The sequence below is a fragment of the Leuciscus leuciscus genome, assembly GCF_965113295.1.
Source record: "Leuciscus leuciscus genome assembly, chromosome: 18".
Lineage (NCBI taxonomy): Eukaryota > Metazoa > Chordata > Actinopteri > Cypriniformes > Leuciscidae > Leuciscus > Leuciscus leuciscus.
Genome location: NC_138742.1, coordinates 3457858 through 3477587, shown reverse-complemented (window position 1 = coordinate 3477587; position 19730 = coordinate 3457858). Strand labels below are relative to the sequence as shown.

Below are 19730 nucleotides of genomic sequence, written 5' to 3'. Positions count from 1 at the left end.
TCGCTATGAAAGCAGCCGTCAAAGCCCAACTGGATGCGTATCAGGCAGAGGGTCATATTGCAGATGTTACAGAGCCAACAGATTGGATCAGCAACATGGTGATCATAAAAATAAAAAAACAGACAAGCTGAGGATTTGCTTGGACCCAAAGTTCCTCAACAAAGCTCTGAAAAGCTCTCATTATATAATGCCAACTCTGGAGGATGTGCTATACAAACTGCCTAAAGCAAGGATCTTCACCTTGGTTGATGCCAAACATGCATTCTTACAGTGCAAGCTGGACCAAGAGAGCAGCTTCATGACCACATTCTGGACCCCATGGGACAGGAAACAGTGGCTAAAGCTCCCATTTGGTGTCTCAGTGGCACCTGAGGTGTATCAGCGGAAACAGCATGAACTGTTAACAGGTTTAAAGGGGATTGAGCCCATCGCTAATGACATTCATGTTGTTGGCTGCGGTGACACAGACCAGCAAGCTGAAAGTGATCATGATCTCAAGCTTCGGGCCCTGTTGGAGCGTTGCAGAGAGGTCAAGCTACGACTCTGCTTAAAAATATTGCAATTCAAGGTCACTGAAGTGAAGTTCCATGGTCATATCCTTTCATTCACAGGCTTGAAGCCAGACCAAGAGAAGGTGAGGGCTATCATGGACATGCCCAACCCCACAGATGCAAAAGGTGTGCAGCGTCTCATCGGCTTTGCTAATTATTTAGCCAAATTCATGCCCCACTTGTCGACTGTTTGCGAGCCACTTCGGCGCTTGCTCGACAAAAACACACCTTGGCACTGGCTACCCAAACATGACGATGCAGTCCGCAAGCTTAAATCCATGGCCACATCGATGCCTGTGCTGCGCTATTATGATGTTACTAAGCCTATCACAGTACAAAGTGACTCCAGCCAGAGTGGTCTTGGGTGCTGTCTTATGCAAGAAGGATAGCCTGTCGCCTTTGCTTCAAGAGCCCTCACTCCCACAGAAAAAAATTACGCTCAAATCGAGAAAGAGTGTCTCAGTATCTTTTCGCATGCCAAAGATTTCACCATTACCTGTACGGACGAGAGTTGGTCACAGCAGAGACTGACCACAAACCCTTGATCACTATATTCAGCAAACCACTTCTCAGTGCACCCAAGCGACTTCAAAGCATGCTCATGACACTACAAAACTCCAGTCTCAAGGTTGTTTACAAGCCGGGGCCTAAAATGTTAATCAGTGACATGTTGAGCAGGGTCGCTGCTGACTGTACAGGCAAGGGATCAGTTTACCAGCGGCATGCCATATGCCATCTGCAGAAAGAGCAAGATGATGTTCAACTCATCAACCAAGCAGAATACTTGAATGTGACGGACCAGCGGCTGAAGACAATCAGGGAGCATACTGAAAAGGATGATGCACTACAGACCCTAAAGGTCACTGTCCTTGCAGGCTGGCCTGATGAGAAAGAAAAAACAACACACATCATCTGAGAATTCTGGCCTTATCGAGATGAAATTAGTGTGCAAGATGGTATTTTGTACCATGGACAGTAAGCTATTATGCCCAAGTCACTACTTCCAGAGATGCTCAAGCGTATACATTTAAGCCATATAGGAGGTGACGCATGTTATCATCAAGCCCGTGACACACTGTATTGGCCTAGTATGCAAGCAGAAATCAAAGACTTTGTGAATAACTGCTCGACTTGAATTGAATTTGCACACAACTAACAGAAGGAAACCATGCTATCTCATGACATCCCCGGCAGGCCATGGCAGATCGTCAGCATGGACTTGTTTAGTCAAAAGGCAAAAGGACTATCTTCTAATTGTGGATCATTTCTCAGATTTTTGGGAGATTGAACTGCTTACTGATCTATCTGCAGAGACGGTCATTAAGCGCTGCAAGGCTCAGTTTGCTCGACATGGTCAGCTAGATAGAGTGATCACAGATAATGGCCCTCAGTTTGGTGCTCTGTTTAAGCGTTTTGCCTCAAGCTGGGAATTTGAGCATGTCACTTCTTCACCAAGACATCCTAAATCAAATGGAAAGGCTTAGTCTGCCGTCAAGATTGCTAAGAACCTTCTGCACAAAGCTATGCACGACAGAACTGACCCTTGGAAAGCAATCCTTCATTGGAAAAACACCCCTACTGAATACATGGACAGTAGCCCTGCACAAAGGTTAATGTCGGGGAGACTGAAAACGTCTCTTCCAGTAACAAACAAGCTTCTGGAGCCAAGTGTTGTAACTGGGGTTGTGGAGCGGCTTCACCACCGAAAGCAGTTGGCAAAATCATATTATGATAGGTCAGCTTGTGATCTACCAGAGCTGAACATAGGAGAGAGGATTCGCATGAAGCCCCTTCCAGGGGAAAACCCTGCGCTATGGAGGGTCGGCACCCGCCTTCAGAAAGTGGCACCACGCTCTTATCTTGTGAATGTGGGTGGATCCCTATATAGACGAAACAGAGTGCACCTAAAAACGGCAGAGTCAACCACCACACATGCATTGGACAGTACTGAACCCGAATTGCCTCTTATGCTGGAAGGGAGTGTTGCAGAGGCCCTTCCATCCGCTGACTCACCTCCTGCGAAGCCCATGCTACAGGCTTCACTTGGCCCTGTCAAACCCTCATCATCAGATGGACACACTTACACTAGGGCTGGCCGATTGTCCAAGCCACCCAAGAGGCTTGATTTGTAATAGGTTAGAAATGCTGCTGTGGCAGTTTTTGGAAAGGAAAAGAACAGTTAGGGTAACAAGGACTCTACAGTCAGCGATACTTCAGGTCATTACTGCCTAATTTGAAGTTTATTGCAATGGCTTTAAATGTTATGTGGCCTAAAGTTTATATAGTATTTTGTTCTTAATTACTTCTTATTTTAGAAGGGAAGTTCATATTTGTAAAGGGGGATGTTACGGAATGTAATGAATCATGCGATCGGCAGTCGATTGCTTTTGCCTTGTTGTTCTCTGGCTGTTCTGTTGTCAATACAGTTGCTGAGCTGCACTCGCATTTCTGCCTCTTATTTTATGATTATACTGCTGCATTAACAATATTCACATACCAGTTTGAGTGAGTTTTTCATTCAGTGTCTCATCTAGAGTTTTCTTCAGTTTAGTCAGAGCTCTTTTCAGAGAGTTCACATTCACATCAATCCTGTCAATCCTGATCTCAGTCCAGTTCTTGGTGTGGGGACGAGTGTTCAGGGATGAGCTCATCTACAGCAGGAGAGAGAGAAGACTGTTAAATATGATCATTATCATTAAAGCAGTTCAATTTGTTTTACACAGGAGCTTTCTAACACAGTTGAGGCAAAACCTCTGTATGGATATGGATGATATCACCGTACTTCCCCTAGTTGATTGATTACAGGAAGAATTTGCTTGTATCTTCTCTATTAAAACATTTCTGAAATATTTAAATATGCAAATTAAGCATTGTCTTATGTTCAGTCTATAGTGTTTCATCGCCATCTAATGGCCTGGCAGCAGAAAATAGGGTTTTTAGTCGTTTTCGCGGACCCGTGTGAATGAGGATCGTTTTGAATATGGTGTCGAAGAAAACTCAAAGGAAAAACTTCTCCATTTTCAGCATATCGGTGTTGTGTAAACGTATCCTCAAACACAAGAAACAAACACATGCAGGCATCCGTCTCCACACCCCACAGAGCGAATATGTGGGAAAGCTTCTTTCACTCTTGTCCTTCCTTCACAATTTATCCCTTCCCTTCACTCAGTTCAATCAGAATGATTACATGAAAAATACAGTGTTCTGTCAATGCAAGTGAATTGACAGTCATGTTTGGTCTCATTTGAAATGTCTCAGTGTGATTGGTACAAATGTCCAGAGAAATAGACTAAAAGCTACAAGTTAGACAGTAGAAATAATTTGCTTACTCTGGAGGGAGAGCCCTTTAACAGTGTATTTCATGCAAATTACCTTCTGTCCTCAATAAGGTCTAAACTACCCAAGTCTGGGATCTTGATTAATGCAAATTTCAATTGTTAGTTCGTGCCTCCATTTGGAGGATGTTTTGTCTTGTTCTGAGTATTTAAAAAATGTTGCAAAAGGCTCAGGGTGATTCTGTAGTCAGATCAGCCCGTAATGCTGAGTGTCTTCCATATACTCAGCATTATGTATCTTTCAGATGTCAAGTATGCATATTTTATTTCTGAGAATTTTATGTTTTGTATTGATTATCTTCAAAATAATTATGTAATTGGCATTATAGATTTACCTGACAAATCAGAAATTGTTCTATCTAATTTTATTCTGACCTACTTTGAAACTATTGACTCTACTAGATTATGTTGTATCCATGTTTCTGCTAATCTGTGTCCAGGGTTGAGTACATACTAGATCTCGGGTTAGATTGAGCATGCAGCACATCAGGCGAGATTCTAGATGTCTGACTAACTGCTTGATTTTAGTTAAGTGGTTATATAGTTGCATTCACTATAGGGGGCTAGACAAAAATGCAATTTAAATAATAGCAAGCAACATTACTTCATAGTATTAGCCATAACCTCTGGTTATTGTTTGTGCTTTAACTAAGTTGTTATATAGGCGACTGTAAGGGACCAAACAGAATTACTATTTAAATAATGGCAATGGGCGGCCTATTAAATATTATTAGTCATAACCTCTGCTCTGACTAATGATCAGACTGGTGAGTTTGTGACCGTGAGATTCACGTTAACATCCGGTGTGAGACTCTGAGCAACATTGGAATCCGAATGAACAAGTACAATCTAAAGTAAAGAGTTAAACAGAATAATAAAATATCTAGATAAATATAAATTACCAATAATCCATTGGCATTCCAACCTAAATTCAAGGTCAAGATAAAATTGAGTCAGATAAAAGTGTAATTGAAATTAAATCACTTTGCATACTGAAAAGACAGAACACACAGGAAACCTTCAGCCACACCATTGGACACCATCATTGGGTCAATTGGGTGAACCTTAAAGAACAGACAGTTTGTCCTGTAATATTGTTGACAGACCTGTATGAGATGGAGATTATCTTTAGTGTGTGAGAGCTGCTCCAGCTCAGTGTTTCTCCTCTTCAGCTCAGTGATTTCCTGATGCAGCTCTTTAATGAGATCTTCAGCCTGTTTCTCTGCTGCTTTCTGCTGTTCCTCCATCATCTTCAGCTGCTTAGACTGACATCTCTCAATGGAGCGGATCAGATCAGTGAAGATCTCAACACTGGAGGATCTCTCTTCCTCTGTGTTTCTCTGATGAATGAGAACAGTTTTAATTGTTAATCTATTCCGTATTCATATATTATTTACAGGGATAGTTCACCCCAAAATTGTGTGTTTGGAGCAACATGAGGGTTACTTGATGATGGCAGACCTCACAATTTAATTCAACGCTTTTATTAAATAGATTTAACTATTATGATGCATATAATTTTTTTTAAATGTATTTGTTTGCTAGGATAGTTAGAGAATGAACAGAAAGTAAAATGGGAGAGGAGGATCGGAAACAACCATGAGTGAGGATATGAACTCGGGTTGATCGAAGCACAAACCTTTCTCAGCTCTACTGAGTGTTTAATCTCTTGAATCTTCTTCATTCTGTCCTGGATCATCTGATGAACGTCTGTCTGTGTCTGAACCAGCTGATTCTACATACAGAGAAAAACACAGAATATAGACACAGAAAAACACTATATTATCACTGAATATAGCTTTCCATCTTCTGACTGTCTTATTTTTTTAAAACCATTTAAAGATCAAATGAATTCAAAATTATAGTTTGAATCTTTTAGTCCATGTCTGACTGTTTTGAGAGTGACAAAATCAGCTTTTATCAGATGTAATGAAAGGTTCTTCAACATGTCAAGTCACAGGAAAGAAAATGTTGTGGTCGATTTTTCCCTAAACCTAACTAAACCTAATACAACCGTTTTTATAGAATCGAGAAAACAAATAAGACTACCTTGTCACCTTCAATATGATTGGTTCAATTGGTTCAAAAGCCCCAACATTTTTCCTCTGTCACTGGCACAAGCAAACTCTGTTTTTATGATTACTTATCACAAGGTTTGAGAACTAGTAATATGTCTAGTTTCACTTCCCCTTTCTGTTATTTATACACACACACATACACACTCAAAGTCACAAGTTTTCCCCAAAGAGTTTGGAAACATTTAAAAGCATATGAATGTCATTCCTGCAAGAAAAACAAATGTTAGTTGATTAATTAAAGTTGATTAATTAAAATCCATCACAATGTCTAGGTTACTAATGTAACCCTCATTCCCTGAAGGAAGGAACGGAGACGTTACGGTTGACTGAACTGATGTATTGCGATCTTGCATTTGAGTGGTAACAGAACACGCCAATGTGAGATTTGCATTGCAAGCCACTCCCCGCTTCTGGGTAAAACTCTGACATTACGTTTTCTGCTGAGGGGCTGAGACGGGGTCCCGGCCGTTTCAGCGGAGGTACAGGCGTTGTGTACAGGTGACTAGGTAACATCAATCAGTCACGTTTGACGTTCCCAGTCACCCAGCCGTGGGACATGGTTGGAGGATTCCACTCGACATCCGGTCCTCTGCTGGAGCCCCGAATGATATGCTGGGATTCACCCGGCAGGAGAGTCACACCAACAAAGGAACAACTCACTCACTGAACGATGATTGAAGAGCAGAGTGAAACAACATCTGCTCTGTTCTGAAGCAAAAGCTTAATGTGTGAGTTTGCACGCTGCCTTATATAACTGGAAGCTGGAAGTGGCTTGCGATGCAAATCTCTTTCGCCAATGTGCATATGCTTGTTCTGTTACCACTCGATGGTGATTGGGCTCTCAGGCGAGATCCCTATACGTCAGTTCAGTCCGATGTAACGTCGAACGTGACTGACTGATAGGGAACTGAATTTTATAGGGTGTTTAAAGTGCTTTGTTTGTAACTCTTGCCTTCTTCTCTCGACTCTCCTCCTCTATAGGAACAGTGTTGTGAGTCCTGTGTTCTCCTTCAGTGCAGGACAGACAAACACACATCTGATCATCTCTGCAGAACAGCTCCAGAGGTCTCTCGTGTTTCTGGCATATATAATCCTCCAGTTTTTCCACAGCGTTGATCAGTGTGTGTTTCTTTAGACGTGGGACTCTGCGATGAGGCTCCAGATGAGTCTCACAGTAAGAGCTTTGACACGTCAGGCAGGTCTTCACTGCTTTCTGCTTTCTTTCACCACAGATGTCACAGAACAACTCAGTTTCCCCTAGATTGAGCTTCTCCTTAAAGTGTTGCACAACCTCTCTGAATGTTGTATTAATCTTGAGCTTAGGTCTTCTGCTGAATTTTTCTTTACAGAGTGGACAGAAGCAGGTATGTGAGTTCGGCCAGCTCTTGCTCAGGCAGGTTCTGCAGAAGTTGTGTCCACATGGAGTGGTGACTGGATCAGTGAACACTTCCAGACAGATGGAGCACTGGAGCTCCTCATTTAGTGCTGGACCACTGGAGGATGCCATGACTGAAAAGATAAGTAATGACGACCATATATCATCTGCACTGCTGAAGAGAGCAACTTTCATAATACAAGAAATGTTCACTGAGTAAATTAGTTTGTGTTCTAAAATGTCTGTTAAAAAGGATTATAACTAAAATCTGTACTATGAACCACTGTCAAGCAGTCAAAGCAGCCATACGTGCCATAAACTGACATATGAGTCAAGTCAAGTCAAGTAATCTTCATTTATATAGCGCTTTTAACAATGTAGATTGTTCCAAAGCGGCTTTACACTGATAATAGGAAATTAAAGTAACAGATATTGTTTTGGCTTTACAGCATCTCTAGAATAAAGTTATTGTCCAGCTAAAGTTAGTTTTGATTGATTCACTTCCGTCGCAGCGATCATTAGTTATTAACTTAGCGACCACTAACACAACACTGTTTTAACAGAAAACTCTTTAAGTTCTTTCTGCGCAAACTTCAAAAACGCGAACCCGTGAGAACACTGATGGCGTGCACATGTACATTACGAGTTCAGTCTATAGGAATGAGCATTCGAATATATATGTGCACAGGTGTGTAGTCCTGCCCTTACAAACCAACCCTCAACAAACTACTTGGCCTTAAACATTTTAATACAGAATTTCTATCGCTTCCGTGTAGCCACGCAAACCGGAATCATCCCGACAACGCTTTATCTGTACAGAGGTAAAGAGAAGGGAAGGAGGCCTTCACAGGAGAGAGACTAGTTGACACTTCAGGACCGTGTTGTCGTCGCATCCAGGCGCAGGTCCTTCATCAGATCTGGATACGCCCTGGATCCGGCAGACTGCAGCTAACCTCGAGATAAACAGAGAGACAAATACTAGCGTAGACGCCATTCTTCTTATGATGTAACAAGTACATCAGGATTTATGGGAAGTGTTCCCGGTTCGGGCTGACCTAAACTATGCAGCCTAACTTTGAATTATAGAAGTCTATAATGTGTTATGTGTATGCTAAGTCAAAGAGATGTGTTTTTAGTCTAGCTTTGAACTGACAGAGTGTGTCGGTTGCCGGCTGCAACTCAGGAGGTCGTCCAAACCCACCTCAAATCACAACAGATCAAACACCACGCGCCCACACCATAAAGAAGTGTCGTCAGCACACAGTGAAGCACACACTACCGAATGAAGCAGCTAGCCTTCCTTGCTCCACACCTAGTCCTCACTGGCTCCTGGAGAAAGAGGAAAGAGACACAAATTAACAAAGAAAATGTTGCCGGGAAGCAAAGCAACCAAAACAAATAAAACTAATAAAATGTTGGTGAGAAGCTAAACAAACAAAACAAAGAAAATGTTGCCGGGAAGCAAAACAAAGAAAATGTTGCCGGGAAGCAAAACAGCAGCGGCGTCACATATAGCGGTGTCACATGTAGCGTCTTCAGTTAGGGCTTAGAGCTTAGAGAGGGCTTACCTTCAATAAAAAGGCACAAGTCAACTAAATGCACCTAACCCCAAATGTAAACGAGGGAGACGTACTTACGATTTAGGTAGAACAACCACCAAACACAAAGCTGTATGGTTACTCTTTGTCTACCGGCCAGCATTCACACACCTGTAGCGTGTTGTTACTGCTGAACATGACATCATATTTACCCCAAACGCAAGCAATCAATCTAGTGCAAATATCAACATACCTGAGTGAACTCTGCCACAAACTTGCCATAATGCTAGCACCACCAGACCCACTCTAACTAAACTACAAAAAAAACATATTACTAGAGCTATTCACATCCTTACATAGCCACATACCTCTGAAGAAACGAGAACGGAAACGAAAATGCCAGGAAGGGAAGCCACACTTAACCAGAGCCAATAGGAGGGCAACATCACTTATCCTGCCACATAAGTAATCAGCAATATTTTAGAATTTATACGATGTTTAATAGGGAGCCAATGCAGTGTTGACAGAACCGGACTAATATGGTCATACTTCCTGGTTCTAGTAAGAACTCGAGCTGCTGCATTTTTGACAAGCTGTAATTTGTTTATTAAGCGTGCAGGGCAACCACCCATAAGAGCATTACAATAATCTAGCCTTGATGTCATGAACACATTAACTAATTGTTCCGCATTTGTCAATGAGAGCATATGACGTCTTTTAGATATATTTTTAAGATGGAAAAATGCGGTTTTACAGATACTAGACAGGTGACTTTCAAATGAAAGATTGGTATCCAAGAGCACACCCAGGTTCCTAACCGACGACGAAGACTTGACAGAGCAGTGTTAGACAGTATTCTAGGTTATTACGTGAGGAAGTTTTTTGTCCAATAATTAGAATCTCTGATTTTTCAGAATTAAGTAGTAGGAAATTACTAGTCATCCAATTTTTTAGATCAGCTATGCATTCCGTTAATTTTGTGAATTGGTAAGTTTCGTCAGGGCATGAAGAAATATAGAGCTGAGTATCATCAGTATAACAGTGAAAACTAATGCCATGCTTCCTAATGAAATCTCCCAAGGGCATGTACAGAGTGAAAAGCAACGGTCCTAGTACTGAGCCTTGTGGTACGCCATACTGTGATCGATGAGACATCTCTTCATTTACTGCTACAAACTGATAACGGTCAGATAAGTATGATTTAAACCATGCTAATGCAATACAACCACGATTGGATGATAAGAGCAAATCATTTGTGACTCTGATGAGAGCTGTCTCAGTACTATGGTACGGTCTAAATCCTGACTGGAAATTCTCACAGATATCATTTCTAAAAAGGAACATAGTTGTGAGGATACCGCCTTTTCTAGTATCTTTGACCGAAAAGGTAGATTTGAGATCGGCCTGTAATTGACTACTTCTGTACGATCAAGTTGCGTTTTTTTAACAAGCGGTTTAATCATAGCCAGCTTAAACGTTTTTGGTATGTATTCTAATGACAAATATGAATTAATGATATTAAGAAGAGGATCTATGACCTCTGGAAGCATCTCTTTCAGTAGCTTAGTCGGTATAGGGTCTAACATACATGTTGTCGATTTAGATGATTTAACGAGTTTAGTGAATTCTTCCTCTTCTATAGCAATGAATGAATTGAATTTTTCCTTATGGAGACTACAGTGCACTGCCTGATGTGATGCTGCTTGGAAACTTCTGGGCTTGAAGCTTTATTTTTCATTAGTTTAGCCACTGTTTCGAATAAATACCTAGGGTTTTGTTTATTTTCTTCTAATAGGGTTGAAAAATAAGCAGATCTAGCAGCTTTTAAGGCCTCTCTGTATGCAATCGAGCTCTCTTTCCATGAAATGCAAAATACCTCTAGTTTTGTTTTCTTCCAGTTGCGCTCCATTTTTCTGGCTGCTCTCTTAAGGGCCCGAGTGTGCTCGTTGTACCACGGCGTTGGACTATTTTCTTTAATCTTCTTTAAGCACATCGGAGCAACTGTGTCTAAAGTGCTGGAAAAGAGAGAGTTAAAAGTTTCTGTCGCAATATCGAGTTCTTCTAAGCTATCTGGGATGCTGAGGTGATGAAACTGATCAGGAAGATTATTAATAAAGCAATCTTTAGTGGCAGAAGTGATAGGTCTAACATATTTGTAACATGGAGTCGGCTTTGCAGCCTTGGCTAAATGAAGTTCACACAAGACTAGATAATGATCTGAGATGTCTTCGCTCTGCTGCAGAATTTCAACGGCATCAACTTTGAACAGACACAGTCTCTATATGATGATATCTAGGTGAAAGAGGCTCTATGTGATGGGATTTATCTGACCTTGGTGATGTGAGACAGCTAGCAGACGGTCAGATTAGCCAGTCTGTCTGCTTCCTGACCTGATCCCCAATTCATGTTTGAGCTCTAAGACTATGTGCCAAATTACTAGAGAGAAGAGCTGCACCATCACAGGAGGGATGAATACCATCTCTTTTTAACAGGTCAGGTCTGCCCCGGAGGGAAGGAGCCGTACATTTCTTTTTGAGGACCTTTTGGGGCGTCTAATGGGGGCCTGTATACATGAGGTTACAAATGGGCGACTTTTGAGAACAAGATTTGGCCTTTACCTTACTATTGTCAAGCAGAGCACAAGGAGCTGGCCACCTGGTAGCGCCGTTACTGGACAGGTGATTAATAAAGTGCAAATGAACGTAAATATGATCGAATTTGGATTAAAAACTATATGGATGTGTTTCATACCAATTTACGATTAGCATTAGCCAGCACTTTTCAATTTGCTTTGATGTTAGGCGCTCTGGCTCCCGGCAAACATGTGACTATGGTGGATGGTGCCTCTATTTTCACGTTCCGTGTAATAGAATCACCAATAACTAGGACACAATCAACAGGATTCTCAGTGGGTGTTTCACTGAGAGGGGAGAATCTATTTGAAGTTGTAATCGTTTTGTCCCACGACTACAGCGTCTCACCGTCACCCAGTTGCCCTGCTGCACGGGCTCTACTTCAGCCGGAACCGAACAATGTAAAGAGTTCAATAAGCTAGTCACATCCAAAGCAGTATCTAAAGCCCTTATGCTCTTACAATTAACCTCGATTAAAGCTTGGATGCGTGTCTCTAGTTCTGAAATCTTCCCCGTCAGCTTGACTATCTCCCTGCATTTATCACATGTAAATCCTGTGCTGACGGTGAAGGCTATGCTAAACATGTGGCATGAAGTGCAAGTAACAATAAGAGGAGAAGATGACATGCAGTCATCTTGTGAGACAGCGGTTCCTGACAGGAAGTTCCTCCACCTCTAACTCTAACCTCACTGAGCCTATAAGCTCCGCCTCTAACTGCCAGTCTGAGACCATGTGCTGTAGTTAGATCTATTAGGCTGCAGAAGAATAATCTAAATACAGAAACTAAATGTGTCACTGGGAGCCATAGTACAGCAAATGTAACTGGTTTTTACAACACCATATTATACAATCATGAAAAGGTATGTTTATATAAATAAAAGACAACACAGAAAGGGGTGAAAGTGTATTTTTCAAACAAATAACCCACTAAATAAACAAAATACTACATGTCAGTTTTGTTCAACCCTCTACTGCACACATTTTGATGGTACATGATAAAAATGTGTTCCACATCATTTCTTGGTTCATTTAGGAACATTTTATTGATAAAATATTTTTTCGTTGCCTAATGATTAATTGACATATTGTAAGAAAATGGCCAGAGAGCAATACAAAATCACAAATCTTTTAAAAAAATGTCAAGAAATCTGCTAACTATATTTAGAGCTTATATTGTGCACTACTACGTGATAATATGTGATAGCGTCCAAACACATTGTTAGCAAAGACATCCTTGAAAAGTACCCCTTAACACACAACTTTGCACTGAGGCAACAAAAGGAAAAACTAAATGAACTGAACAGGCAAAATCAATAAAAAAACTTAATAAAACCTTCTCTACACCTTCATTCACACACACACATGTTTTTATGTACAGTTCATGTCATTTTAAATAAGATTACTAAAGCAAATAAACTTACTTTTAAGTACTTTTAAGTTCAAATCTTCTTAAATCCCCGCTTTCAAATGCTGCTTGACTCCCACACCTTATTACACTGCTCTTTGATAAAAGAATTTACCATTCTAATTGGTTGCAATCTTTTATAGAAACATATAGTACTGAACATAGAGCTTAAGAAAACTTTCAACGCTGTGCTGTAGAGGGTTAATAGACGTGACTTTTACTAGAGAAGTCATCATTCTGATTTTTTATTTGTTCATTCTGCCGCCAATTCAAGTACTTCCTGTTTCTAAAGTCTCTAAAGTGTGACATGGCCACAAATAATCAAACTCTGATTTACAAAAAAAAAAAAAAAAAAGACATACAGTACTTTTACCAACAATCTGATGAATCTACTGAACTAGCTCTTACATTTCTATCACTTACCTGTGAGTGAATATCAGATCTGGTCGTTGATTTCAGAGTTTCTGAAATGAAATGCTGTTTGCTGAAGCTTCCTGTTCATATGTTTAGATTCACTTTCTCATAAGTCTTTACACACTTGCAGCGATGCTATATAGTCCAGTCATTTTAAGCCAAAATGGGGCTCCACCTAGGACAAATTGCAACAGAAGCAAACTCAACTGATTTTGTATCCTCAATATGTCCTGAGTAAGGAAGAAAAAGCCCAGAAGAAACCCATTAGGGGAAAGTTTTGAAAAAGACCCAAATATACCCTGTTCATACAATAAAAATGTTACCCTTTAGATATCACCATGAAAATGACTGAGTTGATTACTTACATTAAGACAAACAAAAAATGTATTACAAGGTTATTTTTTGTGGGGGGGGGGGGGGGGGGGGGGGGTTTGTAACATGAGCAAACGGTGCATAATAATGTATGCGCTCACTTGCATAAATAACACAACATATCTAAACATTGGAAATAGCCAGTTGAAAATGTCTTGTTGAATTTTGTTGACATCTTACAGTAAAAAACTATAGAGGCAAACAAATGTCACCATAAGGGGCAGAGATTCAGTCATTCATTCAAGGTCCACTCAACTGTCAATCAACTGTCACTAAGCTGTCACTCAGGTAAGAAAGATTTCCTTTTGTTTCTCCTACATGGATTATTCAACCTACATTAATAAAACATACCTGGTGATCAACTACAATTTATTGGGAACATCCAGTAGCGCGGGAAGGGGGGTGCTGCGGGTGCTGCAGCCCCCCTCCTCATAGCATCAGCACCCCCTGGTGGGGGGCTGTGGACTAACATAATATTGTACTTAAAGGGATAGTTCACTTTGAAATTAAATTTTGGTATGTTTTAGCTTACCTCAAGGGCATCCAAGATGTAGGTGTCTTTTTTTCCGCAGTAGTTTCAATTTTGATATTTTTAGGTCAAACCTACGAACCTACGAACAAACCTACGAACAGTATTTATATCGTTTTTACCTCTTGTACACAGCCACGTCCAAGTGATCTGAGAGCGCGGGCGGGTATAGATATATACACTAGATGTCGCCTTGGCTACGGTTTCGTTCCAATGAACTGCCGTAGCCAAGGCGACTTCTATTGTATATATCTATACCCGCCCGCGCTCTCAGATCACTTGGACGTGGCTGTGTACAAGAGGTAAAAACTATATAAATACTGTTCGTTTTCTCACACAAACCGCTCGTTTCGTGTCTTAGGCCATCAATGTGTACTTACGATGGGGAATTGTTTAATTTGGACGACGGGGAATTGTTTTAATTTGGACTCTGTGCATGCTCTTTGAGGTGGTGACCATCGACCTGCATTATATGACTGACAGACAAGAACGGTTTGACCTAAAAATATCAAAATTGAAACTACTGCGGAAAAAAAGACACCTACATCTTGGATGCCCTTGAGGTAAGCTAAAACATACCAAAATTTTATTTCAAAGTGAACTATCCCTTTAAAAACGTGAAATAAAAATAAATAAATGGACAGCGTTAACTAACGCTATTATGCCTAATGTAGTGAGTGTTCAAGCTATGGAGAAAATGAAATAAAGTTTGAATTTGTCATGCTTTGTTCTGATCAGAGCTTGTGAGCTGAGAGCGCATTTCTGAATATTCCGCTCCCTCGCTCATTCCGCTCAGGGTCGCTCGCTCAACCCAGAATGGCCTGCTGGTTCGAAAATATGTGGAAAAAGGGCTGCCTCCGACTAAAGTTTTTTTTTCTAGTCGACTAGTAGTTGTTAATTTTAGCCATCAGTGGACAAATCGCCCCTTTATATTAATTTAGTAACTTAAATAGGCTATATACAGGATAATGAGCGTTTACATAATATAGCCGCACTCAGGCGCACGACCGCACACATAAAGCTTGCCACAAAGAACTGGCAAAAGTATGAATGTATCAAAAATAGCAAGGAGACATTGAATTGTTTATTAATAAACTGGTGTTTTCTGTGTCGCTGCAAAGATGAAGTTGGCGATGCGGATTCGCCATTAACACCAGAGAGAAATATGCACATTTCATAATCAGAGAGTAGCCTGTTTCTTTTCGTTTTGAATAGTTTGTTTAAAAGTAGAAATTTCAAGCTTTCTATAATAGATAGCCTATATTTCTCAAATCTGTGAGGTACAAGCTAAGTTTCGGCGCCCTCCAGTTCACGTGCAATGCAAGTGATCGTGCCGGCGCCTTATTACATTGTCTGCTATATATTTGCTTCTTATTTATTAAAAACAGGCAATTGGTTGATAAAACATTGATCAAAATTAAGATACAATATATACAAAACAAAAGTCTTTCTACAAAACAAAACTTAATGAAGTGTTCAAAATCATGCCTACCCACTTCATGTCTCCAGACATATTGCGCATCTCATGATGTATCATTATCTTTCTCATGCTGCATGCTCACTTTCATAATCAACATTGATTAAATAAAAAAATAACATTAGCCTATAATATTTAAGTGAAGACGGGACGGAAGTGGAAGGTCAGCGGAGCTCTGAGGGATGCGGAGGAGCGCTTACAACATGCAGACATCATGGGCACGGTGACCCAGTGGAGGCTGGGCCTGGGAGTCATCACCCGAGCAAGCTGGAAGGGGGCAAGGGCAAAGGACCGGTAAGGGATGGTGCAGAAGGAGATTCGGGCTGTGGAGGAAGAAAGCAGACAAGCCAGGGCAGTAGCCATGAAACAGCAAGGCAGCTGGACCCGGTGGGAAAGTGTCTGAGGAAGATCCCTCAGTTGGAAGGACATCTGGAATATGGAGGGGCATCGGATAAAGTTCCTCCTTAGCTCCGTGTACGATGTACTGCCAACACCAACAAACCTCCAAAGATGGAGACTGACAGAGGATCCCTCCTGTGCGCTGTGCAAGAGACCGGCAAACTTGGAGCACATTCTGTCATCCTGTCGGGCAAGCCTGACTGAAGGCAGGTTTAGGTGGCGCCATGATCAGGTGCTGGCACAACTGGCCGATGGATTGGAGAAGGAGAGGAAGCGGAAAAGAACCAAGGCCCAAGACAAAGGCCCCCGCTTCATTGGCTTCCTCAGGCCTGGGGAGAAGGCAGGCATGGAGGACAGATGTTTAGGGATCCTAGGTACGGCAGAGGAGTGGGAGATGAGAGTTGACCTCGGAAGGCAACTCAAGTTTCCAGAGGAGATTGCCGTAACCAGCCTCCGACCAGATATCGTGCTCTGGTCCCAGGCAACAAGGCAGATGGCCCTAATAGAGCTGACAGTACCCTGGGAGGAAAGGATCGAGGAGGCACATAAACGCAAGCTAGGGAAGTATCAGTCCCTCATCGCTGAGAGCCAGCAGAGGGGTTGGAGAGCCTGGAATCTACCGGTGGAGGTGGGTTGCAGGGAGTTCCCGGGACAGTCACTTTGGAGAGCACTGGGGACTCTTGGGGTTAGAGGGGCAACCCGCAAGAACCTGGTGAACAATATATCAAAGCAGGCAGAGGCAGCATCCAGATGGCTGTGGTTGAAGAGGAGCGAGCGGTGGCTAAACCAGGCTGGCAGAGAGGGCGGGGGTCAGAGCTGAGTGGTGAAGTCCTGAATGACCGAGGGAGCAGTTCAAGGATACTGGTTCTGCTGTCAAGCCCCATTGAGGTGTCGTGGGCTAGTTGATGAAACACCGGTGAAGTGGGGTGCCCACTTGAAAACTCAGTGAAGCCAACAGGTCTGAACCATGCAGCTCTGCCCTCAGTTGAAGACGTCTGAGGGGAGCGACTTCTATGCTAGCCACCCACATAAGGAGCAAGACGTAACTCCTGCCAAGTGAGGTGGCTGCGATATACCCTATCATTTCAGTGGCGGTTGGTGCTAAAAAAATTTGGGGGGGGGCGCAACAAACTGAATTATTAATCCAGGACTGAATGTAGGCTAATTGTTAAATAACAATTTAACAGTGATAATAATGTAGCTATCATTAGCCTAAAGTTTAGCTAAAACTTCAGCCAGTAGGGTTGGGAAATAGCCAATTGCCAAATAAATCTGAATTTTTTGGGCTAAATGGCGATGTATGGTATAATCTGAGTATTTAATTATTATTTTTCTATTTGAATTTTTTTTTTAAACTGTATTTAATTTTTTAATTTTTTTATTTAATATCCTGATCAATATTGTCCTACAAACAATGTTCATATTGAAGGTTATAAAAACAAACTTAGTGTAACCTTGCTGTCTATCTGCAGTCTATCCAGAAAGCTCGCCCCCTCATGACAGCAAACTAGAAATATTGACTTTCTAACATTTACAGATGGAGAATATGTCCGTGAAATGTAAGTTATGCACTGAGGAAATTATTGGATGTCACTTCAGCTTATGGCTAAATATTATTAGAGGTATATTTGTCTCCAGCAATCGCTGCACAAGTGAAGTTTACGTATGATGACGAAAGCACGTTCTGGAACCCATAGAGAATGCATTGCAGTGCCTGCAGTTCGAAAAAAAAATCTTTGAATGTAAGTCTATGGGAACACTCTGGGCGATTTTCAGCCATAGTGAAATCGCCCAAAAAGAGGCGGTACTCCACAGAACGTGACTTGGCGCTGATTGGACTATATCCAGAGGCAGAACAACAGTGAGTAACTGCTAACGTAACTCTGTGGTTGAATGAGATTGTGATTGAAAAAGTCCCTTTCACACTTTGGTGGTGCGTCGCCCGATCGCCCTAATGAAGAAACCGCCGCTGTATCGTTTAAAGACAAAATTAAATATGAAACTAAAAATGTTTTCTTTAATGGCTACAACAGGTAGGCCTATACAGTACAGAGAAATTTCATGTCTTGTCGTCAGCCACAACATAATGACGTCACATATTTTCCAACCCAGCCCTCAGCCCCCCTCGCATGAAACAGCTTCCAGTAACCTCTGCAATAATAATTAATAAAGGCTGGTGTAAAGTAATTCTTCCTGCCCCCTATGTATTAATGCTCATGGGTAGCCTAAATGGGTTCCATTCAGACCTTAAAATTAAGTATTTTACTGTTATATGTCAACAAGATTCAGCAAGACATTTTCACCTGGCTAATGGCTATACCCAATGTTTAGATCTGTTTTGGTATTTATGCAAATTAGCACATACGTAATTAGATTATGCACCGTTTGCCCATGTTAACAAACAATGTAAAAAAAACTTGTAATACATTTTATGTTTGTCTTGATGTAAGTAATCAACTCAGTAATTTTCATGGTGATATCTAAAGGTTACATTTTTTATCTTATTCACGTGAGAAAAAAGAATGAATAGGCGTATGGATAGGGTCTTTTTCTAAACTTTCCCCTAATGGGATTCTTCTGGGCTTTTTTTTTATTTTATTTTATTATAATTTTTTTACTCAGGACATATTGAGGATGCAAAATCAGTTGAGTTTGCTTCTGTTGCAATTTGTCCTACCTTTTTTCATAAAATGACTGGACTAATAGTTCCACCCATAATCATGAATATGGAACAGTTCTGCTGAGATTGTAATAGTGTGTAAAAGTTTTAGAATATCAAGTTTATATTCTCAGTTTATGACATTTATGTATCACAGTTTACACAATTGCAGCTTGATAGAAACGACACTCTAAACATGTTTCACAGTGAAATCTTCTGTGTTCCCGTTCAGTCGGTCACTCCCGACGTCACGTCAGGTTAGACCGACGAAATTGGGATTACGCCAGGGAGACCAATCCACTTCACGTGTAAACTAAACGAGCCAATGCACATTGGTATGCGATAATTGTACCAGCTGCTCTGCCTTGCAGTGAGGATATATAATGAGCAGAGGTGCGTCGCATATTTGCCTTTCGCTTCAAAGCTGAGCAGTTCATATGTTCTGCTCTGCGAATTCACAGACGAGTTTACCAAGACGAGTCTGTTGTTCTTTTTGTAGGAGCCTCTCGAGTTGGTGATGGTGTGACAGCTCTCACAGTGGAGATCGGGACTTCAGAGAGCTGCATAAACAGCAGTTTTCACAGTTCTTCGAGATTGTTGCACCTTCAAAGAGTTGCTGTTTTACAAGCCTGAGAGAGAGGTTGCGCCTTCAAAGAGTGTGTGAGTACACAGCGGGCTTCAGCACTAGAGAGAGTATTCCCTAAAAGAGCAAACATGGGTGTGACGTTGCGTCTTTTTTTTTTTTTCTGGATGCGGTCGTTTCCTATCATCATTTGACGGCCACGATCACTGTTTCACATGCCTCGGCTTAAACGTGCTGTGACTGCCACGACCACTGCAACGACCACGTTGGCACGTTGTTCGCCTCACCTTGCTCGCAAACTCGTGAAAACGGCTACTTCGGCGAATAGCCAGGGTGACCTGAGGATCACAGTGAGGGCCTCCCCGCCCGGTAACCAACCCC

The 19730-nt window shown here is 41.5% G+C and overlaps 2 protein-coding genes across 7 annotated transcripts in view; both read right to left on the bottom strand.

Moving 5' to 3' along the window:
• Positions 1-19730, bottom strand: part of LOC309480260 (uncharacterized protein) — a 104817-nt gene that overhangs the window by 19959 nt on the left and 65128 nt on the right. The gene's annotated exons all lie outside the window — the stretch shown is intronic.
• The window catches only part of LOC309480902 (E3 ubiquitin-protein ligase TRIM39-like), a 76364-nt gene that overhangs the window by 19959 nt on the left and 36675 nt on the right, over positions 1-19730 (bottom strand). For 2 of the 6 annotated variants that reach the window (XM_082145614.1, XM_082145616.1), the window contains exons 2-5: positions 6917-7473; positions 5526-5621; positions 4993-5226; positions 3049-3202 (exon numbers count right to left, since the gene is read on the bottom strand). In XM_082145614.1, coding sequence (XP_082001740.1) covers positions 3049-3202; positions 4993-5226; positions 5526-5621; positions 6917-7471 — 1039 coding nt within the window. In that variant the 5' untranslated portion in view covers positions 7472-7473. Of the gene's footprint in view, positions 1-3048; positions 3203-4992; positions 5227-5525; positions 5622-6916; positions 7474-8540; positions 8669-10753; positions 11306-13339; positions 13439-19730 lie in introns of those variants that run through there. The other 4 variants (XM_082145615.1, XM_082145617.1, XM_082145613.1 and 1 more) reach the window with 4 other exon arrangements.